We start from the raw sequence: 19,541 nt of genomic DNA on the forward strand, positions 1-19,541 counted from the left end.
CCGACCTTCATGGTGTCACAGGGTTTGCGTTGCTCGATGTACTCGTTCATGGTGGATTCCAGCAGGTATGCGTATTTTCCCTTGGACTTCCTTACACGCAGCACCCCCTCTACAGTGTTCTTCACAAACACAGAGGGCTCGGCGATCTTCATGTACTGCCACATCTTGTCAAAAAGAGCAATCTTAGACCTCTGCAGAGAAGGTGAGAAGTGAAACAGGTGAATTGCTTCACTGAACAATAATTCAGCCATGAAAATACAAACAAATCATGTTTGCCTGAATATGAGACAACCTCAATTCAATTTCAAATAAATCTCAAATATAAAATGAAAATGAAAAAATTTTGAGAGGAAAAATTTTGTAAACCAAATGACAGGAAAGCCAATAAACCGCACATATCATGTATCATTCTTAAAGCCAGAATCAAAATGATTCTTTTCTGAATACTGAAGGTTTATCGACTGACAGCATGGTATAGTGGTCCCCATGAGGGTGGTGGTAGCCTACAGGGTAACACCTATCAACCAGAGGACCCAGGTTCAAACCCCACTTACTACCATTGTGTCCCTGAGCAATACACTCCAGGGGGACTGTTCCCTTAACTACTGATTGTTAGTTGCTCTGGATAAGGGTGTCTGCTAAATGCCATATAAGTCTCTTTAATCATGCTCAGTTTAGAGTGCATGGAGCCAAGTCTCACCCTAAAGAACTCTTTTGTTGAGCCGGCATCCAGGGTCCCGTAGGCGATCTCAGTCTGCTTGGCGAGGTCTTCTGCACTCTCGATGGGTGACACCATGCGCTCCACCGTGAGGAAGGCAGCCAGGTTGGCCGTGTAAGAGGAGATGATGATGAGCGTAAAGAACCACCACACGCCCCCAACAATTCGACCTGACAGAGACCTACACATAGTAAAGTCCCATGAATCCAACACACACAAACAGGCGATGTAAAGTGGAAAGACATTAACACATTACAACCACTCCCATACACTCACACAAATCACACAACTCAATGTCCTACATTCCGTCCTACACACTTGTACAGTATTCCTTATAACATACTCCTCCATTCACATTTTTCTGGAATTGTATTACACTTGTTTAAGGTCCCCTATTATGAAAATTTCACTATGTGATATTATTTAACATTAATACGAGTTCCACTAGCCTGTCTATGGTCCTGCAGTGGCTAGAAATGGCGATATGTATAAAGAGTGCATTGGCCATTCTATTTCACAGTTCAGAGTGGCAGCTCAGACGGTCGGATCTGGAATGTCACCCTTTATGACGTCATAAGGGGAGAGGTTACCTCTCTTTTCTCATGCTTTGTTTGCCCAAAGAATTTCCCACCTCTCCCCTAAAAAAGTAGCTCCACTGACTTCCAATGGCTTCCAAATGTGTGAAGCTTTGCAGTTGCTCGGTGACTGGATGTAAAAATGGCCACAAATATATTTTTTTAGTTAAACACAGGAAGTGTTGATGATGTCATTTCCTCAAATGCCCGCTCACTTCTATAAGCTGCACTCCTCCTCGTCCCGCCTCTCTCATCTTCATTAGTATTTAAAGCTACAGACACAGAAACGCCGTGTCCTGGGTAAATCTCATTGTGGGACTGGCACAGATTGCTGCAGTTCTGCACCAAGGTTGAATTTTGTAAAGACACTTCAGATACAGAATGGGGGACACCTAACACCTATATAAAAGCAAAAAGACATTCATAATAGGGGACCTTTAAATTTGTTACAGCTACAGCAGCAGTGGAGGCACTGAAAGACTGAAAGAGGCACTGAAAGAGACGCTACACACAGCCAGAGAAAGGGAGAGAGCGTAAAGTCAGTCACAGTCAAGATGAGTATCAGGACATCAACAGAAAAGGAAGAAAGGTCAGCAGTGTGTTTGCGGTAGAGTATGCGTTGGAGTGCTGGGAGTTAGAACTAGAGCTATGCTGGGCAGGTGCAGTGCTATGTTGTGTTATAGCACTTCATATGAACCCCACTGGCATAAGGCCTATAGTGGAGGATATGCAGCAAAAACACGGTACACCTCCAAGAGCGCAGGAAAAATTGCAGCCTCCTACGACCCGCAAACCATCTGGCCCCCACTGGACGCGTGCTCACGGTCACCAGGATCGCCCCACAGGGGTTTAACCTCGCCCCCCATCGTGCGAGCCTAGCCCTGCGTTGCTCTCGTGTTCTGTGGGAAGCAACAGGCAAGGAGTGGAGAAGGGCTGCATAAAAGCTGAGGGCTGGTTGCTACAGAAACACAGAGAGCTTGTCAGAGCAGGGGTGAGCGCGTGTGCCAACTGGGGATGTTGCCATGGTTACACAAAGTCGTAAGGAGAAGGGAGAGGAGGAGAGGGGAGACGCGCACAAACCTTGGTGAGATATCGCATCCCTGCTGCATAAAAGCACCCAGTGAGAACCAGAGAGAATTAAAGATTCCAAACTCATTTGTCGACTCGCTCTGGCCAATCTGGCCATCCTCGAACTCCTCCGTGTGCCACTCGTACGGGCTGAAGCGGCTGACCAGGAAGAGGACGACGCTCACGCCGATGTAGGCGAAGACGATGCACATCCAGATCTCGTAGGCCAGCGGGTCCAGGAAGGAGAAGACACCTGGCTTGGACTTCTGAGGTTTTTTGATCATGATGGAGATTCCCAGGCTCATGAATGGCTTGGAGAAGTCAATCACCTCCTCCCTCACCAGCGTGATGGTCAGAGGCGCCACTGCGATGTCTGCTTTCTGAGGAGCAAATATAGACACAAAAACCATAGACATATGTAGCTTAAAGACATGGCAATGGCACACACACACACTTACCCTGTAGGTTCATCCTGCACAAGTTACAGCTGCTGACCAGTTACACATTTGCTGCTGTCTATGGTGAATTTTTACATTTTTTTTGCAAGTTGCAATGTTTTTGCTGGTGGCGGTGACACGGACGTGTGGATAAATGTCCACTCCAGTGGTCAGTGTCAGTGCTGTGAAGCCAACACACAAATACTACTAGTGGTCATTAACTGATGATTACTCTATAGAGTAGGGAAGGTTCGATACAGTGCATAATGCAGTATACCCTGTAACTGTATAAAACTGTAAATAGTATCCAAAGGCTGCCTCTGATAAAATGACCATAGAGTGTCATTACATTTAATGATGTAAAGTCCCCTCTGGCTCTTCAAATTCACATGATCATAAACATGAAGAGCACACGTATACATAAATACACTAAGATTGGTGCATTGTAAAGTCTGGCCATGCTGTCACAAAACTACACACACACACACACACACACACTTACCCCATACACAAGCTCTCCAACCATGCCATTCCAGATTTTTGTCTCAGCGTCTCGAGCTCCATACTTCCCATCTCCTACAATCCTCAGCTGGTACTTGAACCCACAATGCTTTGCAATCTCTGCAGCCAGATCAACGCAGTAGCCCTCGTACCGATCGTTATCTACGAACTGCTCCGCGTTCTTCTTCAACATCACATATGGCGCTTCCTAAAAATAAACACACGCACACATTATTGAAAATATATTTAATGCACATATAGTACAAGTACAACTTAAAATAAAAAAGCTCTCACCAGGATGGTGGTCACAACCACAGTCTTGTTCTCCATGCCCATGGTGTCATTGGGGAACAGCTCGGATTTAGTCACAGCCATTTTATCCACTTCGTTCCAGTACCCGATCTGCAAAATAAAAAAAAAAAGTTTTTCTTTTTTAACCACATCACAGGCCTGAAATCCACATTTTTTTAATGCAGAGTGCAGAGTGGGGATGAGGTATGGTTGAGAATATATTTAAATATATGCTCAACCGGACCTCATCCCCACTCCCCAAATTAAGCAAGCAAACCTTCACTGGCCCACTGTTTTTCAGCTCCATCACATTGACAGAGTAATTCACTCGCTTCCCATACTGGTCGAACTGGATGTTCCCGGTAAGCCCATCCACACGCACCTATGCACACACAAAATAGATGTACTTATTGCAGACTTTGATAATCCCCAGAAGATGTAAACTGCTGCTAGACATTTTATTTTCCAGATTAAAGCCTTGGAATAAGGAATAATTTGAAAATGTGGTATTATGCAGCATGGTCTTCTGATTATTTTTACAATATGTTGGCCTTCGTGACTTATCACACCAGCTACCACATCTCCAACCCATTCACACTCCAACCCCCTCCTGCAATATTAGAAACACCCACTGAGTGTAAATTCTTTTGCTATTCATGCTGTCTTGTTTTCTCAGCTCAAACTGCGCTCTTTTTGTCTTCTGTTTCCTGTTTGTTCCCCCCATTTTTCATATTTGGCTGTTTCAGTTCATTTCCTTTTACATGTACCATGTTCCCACTTTAATCACTGTGATGCTGTTTTTCTGGTGGCAGCTCCGGCTCTGAAGGTTCCAGCAGAACAGCAGGCAGCTCAGCGGAGGAATCAGAGCCAGAAGAAGCTGCAGCTAATATTTATTGACCAATGATCCATGATCTTCAGCCTCAAAAGGTTCTCGATTGGCTGCATGAAATCCAATCACGGTGACGCCAAGCTGCTTTCAGCACAGAACAGGTCTAGTTCACACTCAGCAACAATGCGGCCAACGTTCAGCTGAGCAAATCACTACAGCATGCAGGACGTGTTGGACGCGTGTGTGTGTGTTTGTGTGTGTGTGTGTGATATACTTGTTTTAGTGCACGCTCAATCTCAACTCCCTGGGCCCATGGCACCGCAGGATTGGCCAAACAATCTCCATTGTTGCCACGACGACTGATGTCAATTCGTTGCTTATGCAGAAACCTGAAGGCTTCTGTCATCACCTGCACTGCATCGTAGGTCAGCGCAGAAGTGTACTGCAGTATAGAAACACACACAGACATGCAGTTCCCCAACGAGGACAAAGAAAATGAACACTTCCGAAAATCTCACCCATTAACCCACTCAACCCACCCTGATCGTACTGTCTGCTCCAGGATACTCTTTCTCCTCCAGGGCCTCCCAGCGCTGTTTGAACTTTGCCACAACTGGATCATCAAAATCTACAATCTGAAAGCCTGACACGTTCGCCCCACCATACTGAATCTTTGACAAGTCGCCATCCATGAAGCCCTATGAGCACAGATACACACAAAAGCATTCATACCATATGTAAAACCAGGTGTCACGTGCATCACAGTCAAGGTTAAATCTTATTATCTGCAACCCACAAAGTTGGCAATGATGTAGTGATAGCCCTTCACATGTCGGCCGATTGTGATGACCTGGAACAAAAGAAGAAAAGTTAAAATCCATAAATGCACAGTTCGTGTCGGCCTTTAAATTAAGAACCACTTCCTGTGATGAAGAGGAAGAGTGTGTTTGGCTATACATGTACGCCTCAGATCAAAGTAGAGTAAAAGTGTTACATTTACATTTACAGCATTTATCAGAAGCCCTTAACCAGAGCGACTTACAATCAGTAGTTACAGGGACAGTCCCCCCCTGGAGACACTCAGGGTTAAGAGTCTTGCTCAGGGTCACAATGGTAGTAAGTGGGGTTTGAACCTGGGTCTTCTGGTTCATAGGCGAGTGTGTTACCTGCTATGTTACTACCACCCCATATTCATATTTGAAATCGATGTGACTGGGATCTAATGTCCCCATAAGGCAGAACAAATGCCAGGTTCCCACAAGGAATATTTTATAAATGATTAAGATTTAAAAATAAAATCTGACTTTGGTAACAGGTTTCATTTTGAGCTTGTGTTACATTCTGGTAGTTACACCTTCACACACATTATTAATACGGCAAAATACGGCACAGAGCTGAAAGAGAAAATCACAAAGTGAAAGGAATGACAGCACCTGCTCCATGATGTCTTTGACCTTGTCCTGCTCGCAGTCTAAGATGACCCTCCTCTCCTTCTTGTTCTCCAGGTCTTGGAAGAGTGAACGATATGCCTCATCTTTCCTCTCGTCCTTCAGGTTGCCTACGTTAATTGCGGTCACCTGCCATTTACGCTCCGCCGCCGTGTCCAACACGGCCTGCAGCGTAGTCAACCCTGAGAAGGAGGGAGCGAGCGTGGCAGTTTGTTAGGACAGAGATATAAGTGGACGTGATGAAGAGAAAGAGACCACGCGTGAGAGGAGGCATTGCTCCGTCTCAATCCCAGAACCCATCGTGAACTATGAAATCGTGTCATACAGAGAACCCAACCCATCTCTCTCTCTCTCTTTCTCATGCTCTAAAGAATCAATCGTTCAAATACTCAGATGCAGAGAGTCAAAATTCATACATTAACTCTAACGATACAAAACAGATATCAGTAGAAATGTCCCTGTTTCATTTAGTGACCCCATTCTAGATTGCCGCTACACAACCCCATGTGACCACAAGGTCCCAGTCAAACTCAAAGCCTCAGAATTTTGGTTTTTCAGTGGCTACCTGTTAGGAATGTAGTAACTACATAGAACAAAGACATGGAATCGGTGCACGGTAAAAGGCTTAATTTATTGAGCCTTATTCAGGCATCCCAGTTTAAATAAACACAACAATATCTCATTTACATAAACCAGCTGAAATTAACACAGGCCTGTCTCATTTACAGGACACAGTCTGAATTAACACAGGCTCTCTAATTTAAATCTCTAATGTCACAGAGGACTCTGCAGCTGCACACCCCTCCTCCTCTCCATTTCTCTCCATCTCTCTCTCTCTTTAGAACGCACTCACACACATGCAGGAGCTACCCTACGGCTGCGCTTTCTCCTACCTTTGCCTTTTCTTATCTTCTTACATGGCTGATTTCATATCTGGGTCTCATCGCTCTACTGCCTGTAACCACAAGCTTCACAGTTTGAGACACAGAAGACCAACTGGCCATGACAACAACTGGCCATGACAAGCTACTGACCACCACGGACCCTCACGAGCTACAAACCAGAGCAAAATGACTGTGACCTTTAAAAACTAGAGCTGCCATGTTGCAAAGCCGCTGAAACCGACAAAACAAAACATTTTAATTTTTAATAATGCCGTTCATCAAGAGACACGAATATCTACAAGGGAAGCTCCATTCTTGCAATGATAATTGACACAACTAATGAACCTTGCCAAAGGGCCCTTCTTTTTTGTTTTTGTACGGTTATTCTAGGTATGCTGTCGACCATTATCAACACAACACTGGTGTGGGGTGGATACGGATGGATCAGTGGCAGCAATGCTGATGATATTTTTACGCTGCACGTGTCACTGCTGAGTGGAAAACTCTTTGATGACAACAGAAGAAGGACTAGACGGTCCCAAACACAAGCGGCACAGGAGGTGCCCCATTGGAGTAGGCCACACAAACGTCCATGTCCGCTTACCTCTGTCGCTGTCGTACAGATAAGCGAACTTCTCCCACTTGTAGTACTCCACCAGGCTGATGAGAGGGCCTTTGATATCAGGTCGCATCTGCAGCACAAACTGGTTGAGTCCGTCTGCGGGGAAACTGGGCGTGATGAAGGACACGTGGAGGGTCTCGCAGAACGACGTGATCGTGTTCACCGACTTCTTGTCGTAGAATCCAAAGATCGCATATACCCCACGCGAGAACTGGGAGCAGACTGCAAGCAGACAGAACGGAACACATTTCATCTTTGCTGCATTTACAGACCACACTAAAGTTAACCGGGGGTCTCCATTATTGACCTGCCTGCCATTCCTGTGTGGTATTCTCTGTGTGTCTCTGTTGGAATAATTGCCTGGCTGTACAGAGTGTACAGAACTTCACACTATATGAAGACGGAGAGTTTTACGTAAATCCGTATACGTCATGTCCCCCTTCCCCTGAGTATCAGCGTTTATGTCTGTGTCTGCGTGTCGTGTGGCTGCAACTTCCCAGTGAGTCCTCACCCCTCACTTCCGGGTTGTCGGCCCCTAATCACATTACCTCCCTAGGGCCCTGCAACACGGATAGGGATCCTGTGTGTCAGGTGCGGCCTGTTATGTCTCCGTGTTCCCCCCATGCTACCTGAAGGTGTTCCCTGTGACTGGTGTCGCTCCTACAGAACTGGCTCAATGTGCACATGCGTGTTGACCTAAGCCTTACAAGACCGTGTATGAGCACTGGTGTGCCCAGTGCTGCTGGCGAGCCGGTAGTGTTCCTCCCCTGAGACGATCATACACAGCTACGCACTGTTCAGCAATCTTACAGGAACCCTTGTTTCAACGCAGAGGCGTGGTGGACTGTTTACTCCTTTTTTTGGTACATCCCTCGGATGTGGCAGTATATAAAACCAGAACTAATTCTATGGACATGCCTGGCACTCTGTGATTTCATGCCTGGTATCCTCTTCCTTATATTTCAGCTTTATTCAACCTTATTTCTGCTGCACTGCACAGTTTAGTGTCTCTCATCAAATAGTTCTCATCACACGTGCATCGTTGAATACTAAAGACATTGGACTGTTTTAAACCCAACCCCTCATCTGTTAGAAGCCCAGATGACTCATCAGCAACACTGAGACTGTTTTAGCACATTCTGTTTAAAATGGTTCCAGTTCATGCATTATGCATCATGGGAACGATATGATGACAGGCCTAACAAATGAGGAAATTAGACAAGCAGTTTAGCAGCCAAATGGCAGTTTCAAGCTAAATAGCCTCTGGTGAACACTTGATCAGGCATCAAGGCAACTGCGTCCCAGAACGGCAATGTTTTAACTACCAACCCCAATAACATCTAGCAGCGGGCATAGGGTAGCATGTACATGTCACACTGGCTGGACATGGCGAGGAACGAGGACGCATACACACAACGTCACGAAACAGGGGTTTATTTGATGGTAAACGGGACAGGGGAAACATCAGGTAACAATGGCCCAACTTGGCTGGGTTGCCCCTTCCGGACCTAATCATGACAGTACAAAATCATCATTTAAATGTCATCTATGTGGTATCTATTTGCCTTAAGATACCTCATATCCAAACTTTCAAATTTTCAAAGTGGTCTGACTTGTGATTGGGCCATAAGGGTTCGACCTACACAACTGAGAAAAAGATATGTAAGAGGTAAAACAGGAAATGCACAGCCCTCTCGCAAAACAGTTTTTAAAATGAATGCTATGATTTTTTTTGGTGAAATGATTAAGCTCAGATCCTGCACTCTCATTGGCTGAAGCCAGTTGGTTGTTTAGCGACTCGGCAAGCATCTTTTACCACATTCCCACATACTGACTGTCTACTGCCCTGCTGATTTGTCTTTGATTGGATTTTGTTGGTAACGTTCTGGCTTATGTTCATAAATCTAGTGTTAGCTCTACTATTATTTGCCAGGATGTGGCGCATTTTGGGCTAAATTAGTTGGTCCCATTAAGAAGTTCCGTGAGACTTCTATTACACGTGAGTCATTACGCACGCGTGTGAAGGCGATTTCCCCGTAATGGTGTATTTCTGCTTAGTGCAGTCAAAAGCAAATGTGGATGACAGTCAGTAATATATATGTTGATATTTAAATTAATCTTGATGGTGAATAATTTAGTTCACTTAACGAGGAAAACGTAACAAGTCATTTTTGTGTGCCTTTAAAAAGTATTCTGAATTCATACATTTTTATGCACTGTGAAAGAATACATAAACTTTGCCCATATCTTGCCTAGCAACACCATGCTGTTCTGTCCCTTTTTAGAGTTATGCCAAGAGCGCAGTTATGCCACAATTTATTATTGCATGCACATACAGTAGAGGCATTGTTTTAGATGCCTTTATATTTCTGCATTTGAAATCAAATTATCTATTTCTTTTACATTCATGAGATGCTAGCAATATGAAATGATGTTCAAAAGAAACATTTTTGTCATTATTTTATTTCCTTCCCTCTTTCCTGAACAGTGAGCACTCAGAAATAATTTAATCAACATACTAACTAAATTAACTTCTTTGGACTATTACATATATACACGAATAATGTACAAAACAGTGCAGTGCAGTTTTCATCTTCTTGTCAGTGTTGTGATGTTGTGTTGTGCCACCCCAGAACGCTAGGAGCCCTTTCGACCTGACATTAAAAGTGTTAAAAGCTGATAGTCCTGTTTTTCCTAAAACTCCAGTTTTCAGGCCGTTTGCCTGAAGCTATATTTAGAGAGAGACAGAACTGTTCTTCCCAGGATGCAATGGGGTTGATGGGGTCTAATTGCACAGTGTTAACACAAACCAACAAGAAGGTGAAACGAAAATCATTACAGAGCCAAGGGAAGCTACAACAGTTGGGCTTTTATTCTTTAAAAAACAATTCAGCTTTCCCCCCTTCCCCTACCAATTCAGGGTTTAGAATATACAAAAAATCACACTTAAATTATTTCTCTCACTCTAACAGCAGCAGAATCTCCTGTCACACTGACAAAACATATCCTATATCCTCATATAAAAGATAAAAAATGTATCTATATTGCACATACAGACCTATTTAATTCTCACATGGTTAGAAACCCTGTATTCTCGTACCCTCGGCCACAGGCAGAGCAGAGAAGGTGGCTGTGTACCAGCGTGATCCACACACACACAACACACTCAGGGTTTTACCTTGTGTTTGCGTTCAGATTTTGGTCCAGAGAGGCAGTAAAATTAGCTGCCCTACTTAGGTGTCCTGTTTTCTATTCTCTAATGGACCAACAATGAATGTACGTGATACTAAGTGTGGGTGTGTGGTTTTTGAAGAAATGCATGTTTTTCAATGCAGATCTCTGTGTATGTGTGTATGTGTGTGTGTAAATGAATTGCTGTAAATAGAGGGGCTGAATGAGTCAGAGTGCTCAATAAAAAATTCAGTGACATTAAGCAAACAATTTTTTCAATGTTCTGCTGACAAAGGGGTACATTTTAGTAAATCCATGTAGGTCCGTCCCTACAAACAGACAGAATGAACGGGGAATGCTCAGAATGCACTGTAGGTGCCGTGCACAAAGATCAGCTGATCTGTGAGTTTGTAAAGAGCTTGTGCAAACCCTTTTATGGACTCAATATATTGTTGGGATGGTGGGACTGGACAGAGCTTCATCAGCCTCTGCTCACAGATAGCCTCAACCCTGTCAAGTAGCACAACCGTCAGTCTTCGAGAGTGATGACTGTCACACGACAATCCGAAAGTGAAAGTGGTTGTTTTTGTCATTGTGATACACACACAGAGAAATGGAAGTACCACTGTGTACCTATATGGCTACAAATGCTTGTCACTATGGCAGTACCCTTCTTAAGAACAATAACGTACCCGTCCTCCCAGGTTCTTTTTTCTACCTTAGTCATATGTACCGTTTAAGGCCCAATGTGTACCTGTCATGACTGGAATTAAAAATTATATTTACATATAAGTATGATTTAGTGGTCAGCAAAGGGCAGCACATATGTGGCAGAAGGAGCCACAGACATGGGGAGGCAGGGCTCGAACCACCAACCTTCAACTCACAGGCACAGAGTCTTAGTCCACTGAGCTATACACTGCTATGTCTGTCATTCAGTTTTTTCTGTTATTGTATTTTCATGTACATTCCTTTTATACTTCCTTTATACTTATATGGGGCAGTGGTGGCCTAGCGGTTAAGGAAGCGGCCCCACAATCAGGAGGTTGCCGGTTCGAATCCCGAACCGGCACTGAAGTGCCACTGAGCAAAGCGCCATCCCCACGCACTGCTCCCCGGGCGCCTGTCATGGCTGCCCACTGCTCACTCAGGTCCCATTAAGAAGTTCCGTTAGACTCTTCTATTACACGTGAGTCGTTACACACGCGTGTGAAGGCGATTTCACCGTAATGGTGTATTTCTGCTTTGTGCAGTCAAAAGCAAATGTGGATGACAGTCAGTAATATTTATGTTGATATTTAAATTAATCTTGATGGTGATTAATTTACTTCACTTAACGAGGAAAACGTAACAATTATTAAAAAGTATTCTGAATTCATACATTTTTATGCACTGTGAAAGAATACATAAACTTTGCCCATATCTTGCCTAGCAACACCATGCTGTTCTGTCCCTTTTTAGAGTTATGCCAAGAGCGCAGTTATGCCACAATTTATTATTGCATGCACATACAGTAGAGGCATTGTTTTAGAACATCAACCACTTTTGGGAAAATTGGTCAGATCCACCATCAATTCTATCACTATTGTAAAGCTGAAATCTTGCAATCTACAAGCATTTTTGTTGGTACATTGGGGTTAATTGGGATCATTTCCATGTGGTGCAGGTTCATGGGTACAAATATGTACTTTCCCAAATCATGTACCTTTAAAGGTACAACATGGTACCACAAAGGACCTGTCCTGTACTTTCTGAGGTGCAATCAACTGGAAGGAACAGTTTTGTACCTGGAGGTTTAATATTGTACCCTGCATGTAGCTTATTTTCATTGTGTGCACAGCAAGCGCAGCACACGATGCACACAATGAAATATGTCCTCTCCATTTAACCCTTAGTGAGCATTGTACAGCCATGAAAGGTGTCCAAGGGGACATCAGTAGCAACTTGGCGGTTCGGGATTTGAACCGGTATCCCTTCAGTTACGAGTTCACGTCCTTATGTTTCTCATATCTTTATTCGCCAATTTGGAGCTCTCGCTTCATCATTAATGTACATTTTGTCATGAATAATTAGTAATGAACTGTCCAGTTTTTTTTACGTTTTGTGTGAATGTGCATGAAAAGATGAATATTTCAGAGTGCTGAAAATCAGCCAGTCCAGGCAAAGTCCTGTGTTCTACTGCTGGTATCTAGTAAAACGTTCATCAGGTATTAAAGTGTAGCTCTTTTGCTGCTGTCTTGTGATCTATTGATTTCAAGGCCACAAGCCAACTGTTCCAAATGAACATGCAGATGCACCCTCCACCGCTAATACTGAAGTAGGACCAACATGCATTAATTATGCACAATGCACACACACACACACGGATAGATATCAGCTTACACTCACAAATCATGCCAAGACACATTACTTATGCACCGCACAAACAGACACATATCAGCTAACACCCACAGATCATGCTCAACACACATAAATTCGCCAATAAGGAATATGAGTGTGGATGCATATGCACACACACACACCAGCACACACCAGCACACACACACTCATTAATCCGCTCCTGAAGGTGAGGACTGATTGAAATGGAGGGACGGAGTGCCGGTCAGGGAAAGTGCTCACTCATTCTTCTTTTTTTCCATCCTGTCTTCCGAACAAATCCTCGAACCTCCAGATGAAGTCATAAGAATATTAATGTGCCGGGGTTCAGAGTGCAGAGGAGGGAGCCCTCCCACTTCGAGAGCATGTGAGTGGTATTACAGGGATGGGTGGCGGCTGTTAGGTGTGTCAAGTGTGTGTGTGTGTGTGTGTGTGTGTGTGTGAATATGAGTGTGGGCACTCTTTAGCGTGTGACAAGAGTGTGGTTATTTTTAGTGAATTTTCACATGTGTTCCTGGGTGCCAACCTCTGCTGCATCCGTTCATTTCCAGCATCAGCGAGCTGATGAAAAGTGTTGCATTAGCATTAGAAGCCTGATTAAATACAACCTGAATAAATAAATGTCATGGTTCTTACATTATGAATACCACATGTAAATGCAAAATGTATCATTATATTTCCACATGGTTGTATTATTGTACTTAATGATTAGATCTTAATAGTGAAATTGCAAGAGAAAGTGAAAATACTTTATCATTAACTTATTGTTGGTAATGATTTGATCTGTGTGTGTGTGTGTGTGTGTATGTGTGTGCGCACATGTACAGTTTGTTCTGACTGACACTCATGGCTGAGCAGCAAGAGCATGTGTTTAAATGTAAAATTTTTGCATTTTTAATACATGATATTTAAATAAACAGCTGCCATTTCAATAAAAGTTTGAGAAACAAATGACGTGCAGCTCCCTTCCTGCTGGTCTATGTGCATTCAGGCACATGCCTCGTAGCAGAAGTCACGTTTCTGGAGAGACGATGCTTAAAATCACATCTGCAGAATGCTTGTTGTGACTGGTCTCCGCTGGACTGACTTATTCCACCTCCGGGGAACTGCACATGAGAACCGTCTCGACTGGCATTGCTTACGGTGTTCCTTTGCGCAATCAGTGCTAATATATAACACTTTATCCTTCAGTTCCAGCCCATTTTTTAAAAATCAGTTCAGTTAAAAAATGGGACCGCCAGACCAAGCCATCTAATGCACTGATGCATTCGTTAAGCCCAACTGTCCATCCCTACTCAAACATGCAGGCTGACGAAAAAAAAAAGATGCTTTTTATGGCCATTTGGCAACGTGTCTTTTTGCCATGGTGGTGGGAATCGAAAGTCTAATCTGGGGGACGGTGGGGAACCGTTGTCATGATGCACTGCTCTTTTCAGTCCAGCGAACCCCTTAAACCACCACACAGAGAGGGTCCTTCCAAAAATGTTCAGCAGTTATGGGGAAATAACAGGAATCTTATCCTGTTTTTCATTCCATGCAGTTAGTGCTTTACTTCAACGTAGTCGCTTAGGAAGTTGCAGGGGAGCTGTCTGTGGTGCTGATCCCTTCGGTTGGAGGGATTAAATGTTGCTGCAGACCTCTTGGTGGCCTAGTGTCTGTTTTGTGCAGATACTGTTCTGGAGAACTCATAGATGCCTGCCGCTGTCACGTTGCTTTAATTCCTCTGCGATTGATTTAACTGTGCTCCAGGAATTAGTCCTTTCCCTTTTTTAAATACTCGCTATGAGCCTTGTGGTGACTTTTTTTTTTTATCATAAAATAAAATCATAAAATATAATATCATGTATGTATTGTTCGCATAAATATTTATGACAGATCATTAGGGCTAATTAGGTCCCAGTTAAAAACAAAAGAGCATTAGTGCTAACTACTGCACCACCATGCCATTGACTCAGCCTAGTGTTTTGTTCAATTCTTTACATACATTATGTATATTAAATTTTAACCCTGTGGGGTTTTATTTGTCTTTTAATATGTCTGTTGCACAATCAAATAATATGAATACATTTACATTTATGGCATTTGGGCAGTGGTGGCCTAGCGGTTAAGGAAGCGGCCCTGTAATTAGAAGGTTGCTGTTTCGAATCTTGATTTGCCAAGGTGCCACTGAGGTGCCACTGAGCAAAGCACCGTCCCCACACACTGCTCCCCGGGCGCCTGTCACTTTCAATTCACTTTCACTTTCATTTATGGCAGACACCCTTTTCCAGAGCACCTTACAGTCAGTAGTTACAGGGACACACCCCCTGGAGACACTCAGGGTTTAGTGTCTTGCTCAGGGACACGGTGGTAGTAAGTGGATCTTCTAGATCTTAGACAAGTGTCTTACCCACTAGGCCACTACCACCCCTCATAATACCCACATTCATGTTCACAGTGAGTGTCTGCACACTTCTGACTGAACGTGCCCTCACTGACACCAGGGTGTTTGACTGAACCCTCCTGGTCTGCCATGTTCCCAAAAGCTGCATGGCAGGAATGAAGTGATGCACAGCTGGAATTTGAGTTCCCAGTTGTTTAAAGCTAACTTCAACGTAAATTCATAATAGTTTAAAAATGAAAACCATCATCTATACTCCCTTCCATGGGGAGAACTGGTTTAATTGAATGGTGGGGGGTGTCTCATCCCCCAAAGTGAGACTGTTCATTAATTTCACATTACCCCTGAGACTGGGGCGTTAACATTTCAAATCTCCTAGTTATTCTAATATTAATACTTCTGAAAAATAATTACAACAACAGCAATTCTGAAGCCATTCCATGAACTGGTAGCAGGCAACACACACACACACACACACACACACACACACACTCAAATAGCACAAATACATTCACGCCACTATCTTCATGTATTCATCTGTCCAGCCCTGGTCCAATCAGAGTAGGCCATGCCGAACACATTCCAGCTTTCATCAATTATGCACAGGCCAGGGTTTAATAAATAAATGATCCTGCTCTTTGATTGGGGTGGAATTCTGGGAAATCGTTATTTTGTATGTATACGGGTGTGTGGCAGGGAGAGGGTTGGGGGTGAATCTATCGGAACCCCCTTTTATCGAAAGGAAATGGTTTCACCCCTAATCAGGCTGAAGCCCCCATCGCTGCAGCAAGTCGCTGACTGATGCCTCCGCGATTCTACTGGGCAGTGATCAAACGGCGGGGACGTGGAGGGGGCGGAGCGTGGGAAGGGGGGTTCTTCACCACCGCGGTTACTGTGGAAACAAACTCCATGCCGATCTCTCCCAACGCGCGAGCCTTTACATAACGCCACCCAACACACCTGCCGGAGCGCCGAGGAAGCGGCCTTCCACGCAGGAACATTTCATATTTCATATTTATATAATATCAGCCCACGCGCCGCGCCCCACCACGGCTGATCCCACATCGGCTTGCTCAGCGTCCCCTCCCCCCACGAACCAGCGACCCCCGACCAGAGACGCGGTTCCACCCAATGTCACCCCCATCCTTCACACTTATAAACCCCCCCACCGCCCATCAAAAACAATAATGGAAATGAAAGGAGAATAAATGAAGGGCAGCACGCGTGAGAATAAACGCGCGACTCACAGCAGTTGGTGATGGCGAAGCTGTTGGCCACCTCCAGGTTGTCTATGTGGGGGGTGAGGCGGAACTCGGACGTGCCGAACTGGACCATTCCGATCCGGAAGGCGCTGTATTCTTGATCGGCGCCTCGCGGGAACAAACCCCCTGCGGTGCAAATAATAAAAAAAAAAAATATATATATATATATATATATCCTCACACGCACGCATGTGAAACGTATGATTCATAATAAATAAATCATCTACCCACCGATCTGAACGCTCGGAGATCCACCGAGCGAGATCCCCCACAACACGGGCAGCAGCAAGCCCGTCAGATTCATCGTCTTCTGCATCTCCGAACGGCGCGATGGAGGCCAGCAGCCAGCGTCTCACTGGTCACAGAAGCGCGGTCCTCCCATGGACCCGACCACACATCACACGACAGCGGGGAACCGGCCGGGGGGTGCGGGTCTCTGGCGCTCGCCTCCGTTGCGGATCCGCGCCTCGCAGTCCCGCTCGGCGCGGCGGACATACGAGGAATACTGATGAAGGCGGAAAGAGCCGAGAACAGCCGAAGTGCTTCCGTCGGCGCGGCTTCGCTGGAGCGACAGAAGGTCTGGTCACCTGCGCCAGAAGGTAATTCAGAGTGGGACAAGCGAAGAGGATGAACAGGGACGTGAACGGAGAAGATCTCGGCACCACACGAGTATAACTGGAGGAGGGGTGGGGGCGAGGACGTACATATGACGCATCTATCTATCTATCTATCTATCTATCTATCTATCTATCTATCTATCTATCTATCTATCTATCTATCTATCTATCTATCTATCTATCTATCTATCTATCTATCTATCTATCTGTCTATCTGTCTGTCTGTCTGTATGTATGTATGTATGTATGATCAAGGAATTGATCAAGTGGGTGGATATTGCAGGAAGTCATGTTATTATTTTTAATCATGTCCAGTAAATATCTTATGAATACACAAAGACAGAACTTTATTTCACAACAGTTGTGACAGTAATGGACCAGATCTCGGAGGTGGCAAAATATGTTGGATCCATGGGATACACAGGAGGTTATATTCGTAGTTATCATTTATACTGTGCATAATTAAAACATATACAGTACAGGCCAAAGTTTTGGACACACCTTCTCATTCAACGTGTTTTCTTTATTTTCATGACCATTTACGTTGGTAGATTCTCACTGAAGGCATCAAAACTATGAATGAACACATGTGGAGTTATGTACTCCACAGTCACTGGACCTGAACCTAATCCAGATGGTTTGGGGTGAGCTGGACCCCAACAAGTGCTAAACACTTCTGGGAACTCCTTCAAGACTGTTGGAAAAGCATTTCAGGTGATGACCTCTTGAAGCTCATCGAGAGAATGCCAAGAGTGTTCAAAGCAGTAATCAGAGCAAAGAAACTAAAATATAAAACATGTTTTCAGTTATTTCACCTTTTTTTGTTAAGTACATAACCTGTACTGTACATGCTTCATTATGCAAAACACATTTTACAGACTCACCACAAAACCATTATCAGTTGTCAGGTATGATCATAGATTTACCCTTAACTCTTGGGATGAAAGATCCCTGATGGTTGAGCCTGGAGGGCAGTGGAGTCCTAGTGGTTAATGAAGCGGCCCTGTAATCAGAAGGTCATGGGTTTGAATCCCGCCGAGGTGCCACTGAGCAAATTACCGTCCCCACACACTGCTCCCCGGGCGCCTGTCATAGCTGCCCACTGCTAACCAAGGGTGATGGTTAAAAGCAGAGGACACATTTTGTTGTGTTGCCATGTGCTGTGCTGCAGTGTATCACAATGACAATCACTTCAATTCAGTTTCTGTAAAAACATTATCTGTGCTGTGTGGAAACTATGGAAAATCCACTCTCAAGTAGGCCTGAAGACTCATCCCTGTGGGCCATCAAGACACTCTTTTCAAGTTCAGCAAAATCCCGACCTTCACTGAGAATGTTTTTCAACACCAAGGCCACGCTCCTTCCATCATCCCAGATTTGACCTGCATGCATCACATAGCATGGGATGCAGGGCTTAATAAAGATTTACATTACATTTCCCTTCATTTTATGGAAGTTTCATTAAACAAAAAAAAAAAAAACAGAATACCAGTTAGGAAATAGCTCCTGCATAAACTTCCATAAAATGAAAGAAAATGTAAAAACAAAATCACATTTATTAAGCCCTTCAGCCCGTGCAATGTGTGGCGCGCACCCTCTGGGGGGAGGAAAATGAGCTGTGGGGATAGTCGGCGTCACCTCCAGCATGCTCTGGAAGGGTCCCACTCCAGGTGTGCTGGTTCTGCCTGGGTTGCATGCTGAAGGCGGGCAGCTCAGGGTCCCTTGGGCTTTGTTGCCCGTGGGTGTTCCAGTCACGTCCAACTGAGAGGAGCCCTCGAGGTCAAACCGGAGAGATTATGCGTCGTTTTGGGCCATTACTTCAGGTTCGGTTCAGCATAAATTCTGTACTGGAGCTCGTTGGCTTGCTAAAAGTGTTTCACTTGGAAAGGAAACGATCTCCGAGGCAAACTGAGAGGATGTAAACTGAAGCCCGCATCGTCCGGAGCTAAAACCATCGACGATGACTCACCACCTATTCACTTGCGTTTCCTTTTTAAAAAATAAGAAGGAAAGGTGTGAATTTCATGCGCTGCCACGACGTGTAAAAATCTGCCTGATTGCATTGGCCACTGTTTATTTTGCAGTACGCTTGGCAGGGTCTTCAGTGACAAGACTGCTGTTTGTGTTTCGCGAGGAACGCTGGCTTAATGCGAAAGCGGCGGCCATATGATATTTGCATATGTCATCGATTACATGTCAGTGTGGGGTGTGAGCAGGCAGCACCATCGAATGAGTCGCCTGCAAGCCTTTAACTGCACCGAACCAAGAATGAAGTGAAAGTGTTTCTACTGAAATCAACGTTTTTAACTAAATTCTCTATATTTTAAGCATAAGCCTTCACACACACAATGTGTTCTCTTCT

The 19,541-nt window shown here is 44.4% G+C and overlaps 1 protein-coding gene across 5 annotated transcripts in view; it reads right to left on the reverse strand.

Annotated features, from left to right (window-relative positions):
* gria2a (glutamate receptor, ionotropic, AMPA 2a) overlaps positions 1-17,247 on the reverse strand; it is a 21,378-nt gene extending 4,131 nt beyond the window's left edge. For 3 of the 5 annotated variants that reach the window (XM_028975127.1, XM_028975126.1, XM_028975128.1), the window contains exons 1-13: positions 16,794-17,246; positions 16,548-16,688; positions 7,356-7,595; positions 5,853-6,049; positions 5,216-5,269; positions 4,959-5,117; positions 4,694-4,861; positions 3,868-3,972; positions 3,594-3,701; positions 3,301-3,507; positions 2,374-2,741; positions 701-899; positions 1-191 (exon numbers count right to left, since the gene is read on the reverse strand). The exon at positions 1-191 is cut by the window's left edge and continues 57 nt beyond it. In XM_028975127.1, the coding sequence (XP_028830960.1) occupies positions 1-191; positions 701-899; positions 2,374-2,741; positions 3,301-3,507; positions 3,594-3,701; positions 3,868-3,972; positions 4,694-4,861; positions 4,959-5,117; positions 5,216-5,269; positions 5,853-6,049; positions 7,356-7,595; positions 16,548-16,688; positions 16,794-16,878 (2,222 nt within the window). In that variant the 5' untranslated portion in view covers positions 16,879-17,246. Of the gene's footprint in view, positions 192-700; positions 900-2,373; positions 2,742-3,300; positions 3,508-3,593; positions 3,702-3,867; positions 3,973-4,693; positions 4,862-4,958; positions 5,118-5,215; positions 5,270-5,852; positions 6,050-7,355; positions 7,596-16,547; positions 16,689-16,793 lie in introns of all 5 variants that reach the window. The other 2 variants (XR_003749419.1, XM_028975129.1) reach the window with 1 other exon arrangement.
* Between the last annotated feature and the right edge of the window lie 2,294 nt (positions 17,248-19,541).

The sequence above is a fragment of the Denticeps clupeoides genome, chromosome 4, assembly GCF_900700375.1.
Source record: "Denticeps clupeoides chromosome 4, fDenClu1.1, whole genome shotgun sequence".
In the NCBI taxonomy this organism is placed as follows: Eukaryota; Metazoa; Chordata; class Actinopteri; order Clupeiformes; family Denticipitidae; genus Denticeps; species Denticeps clupeoides.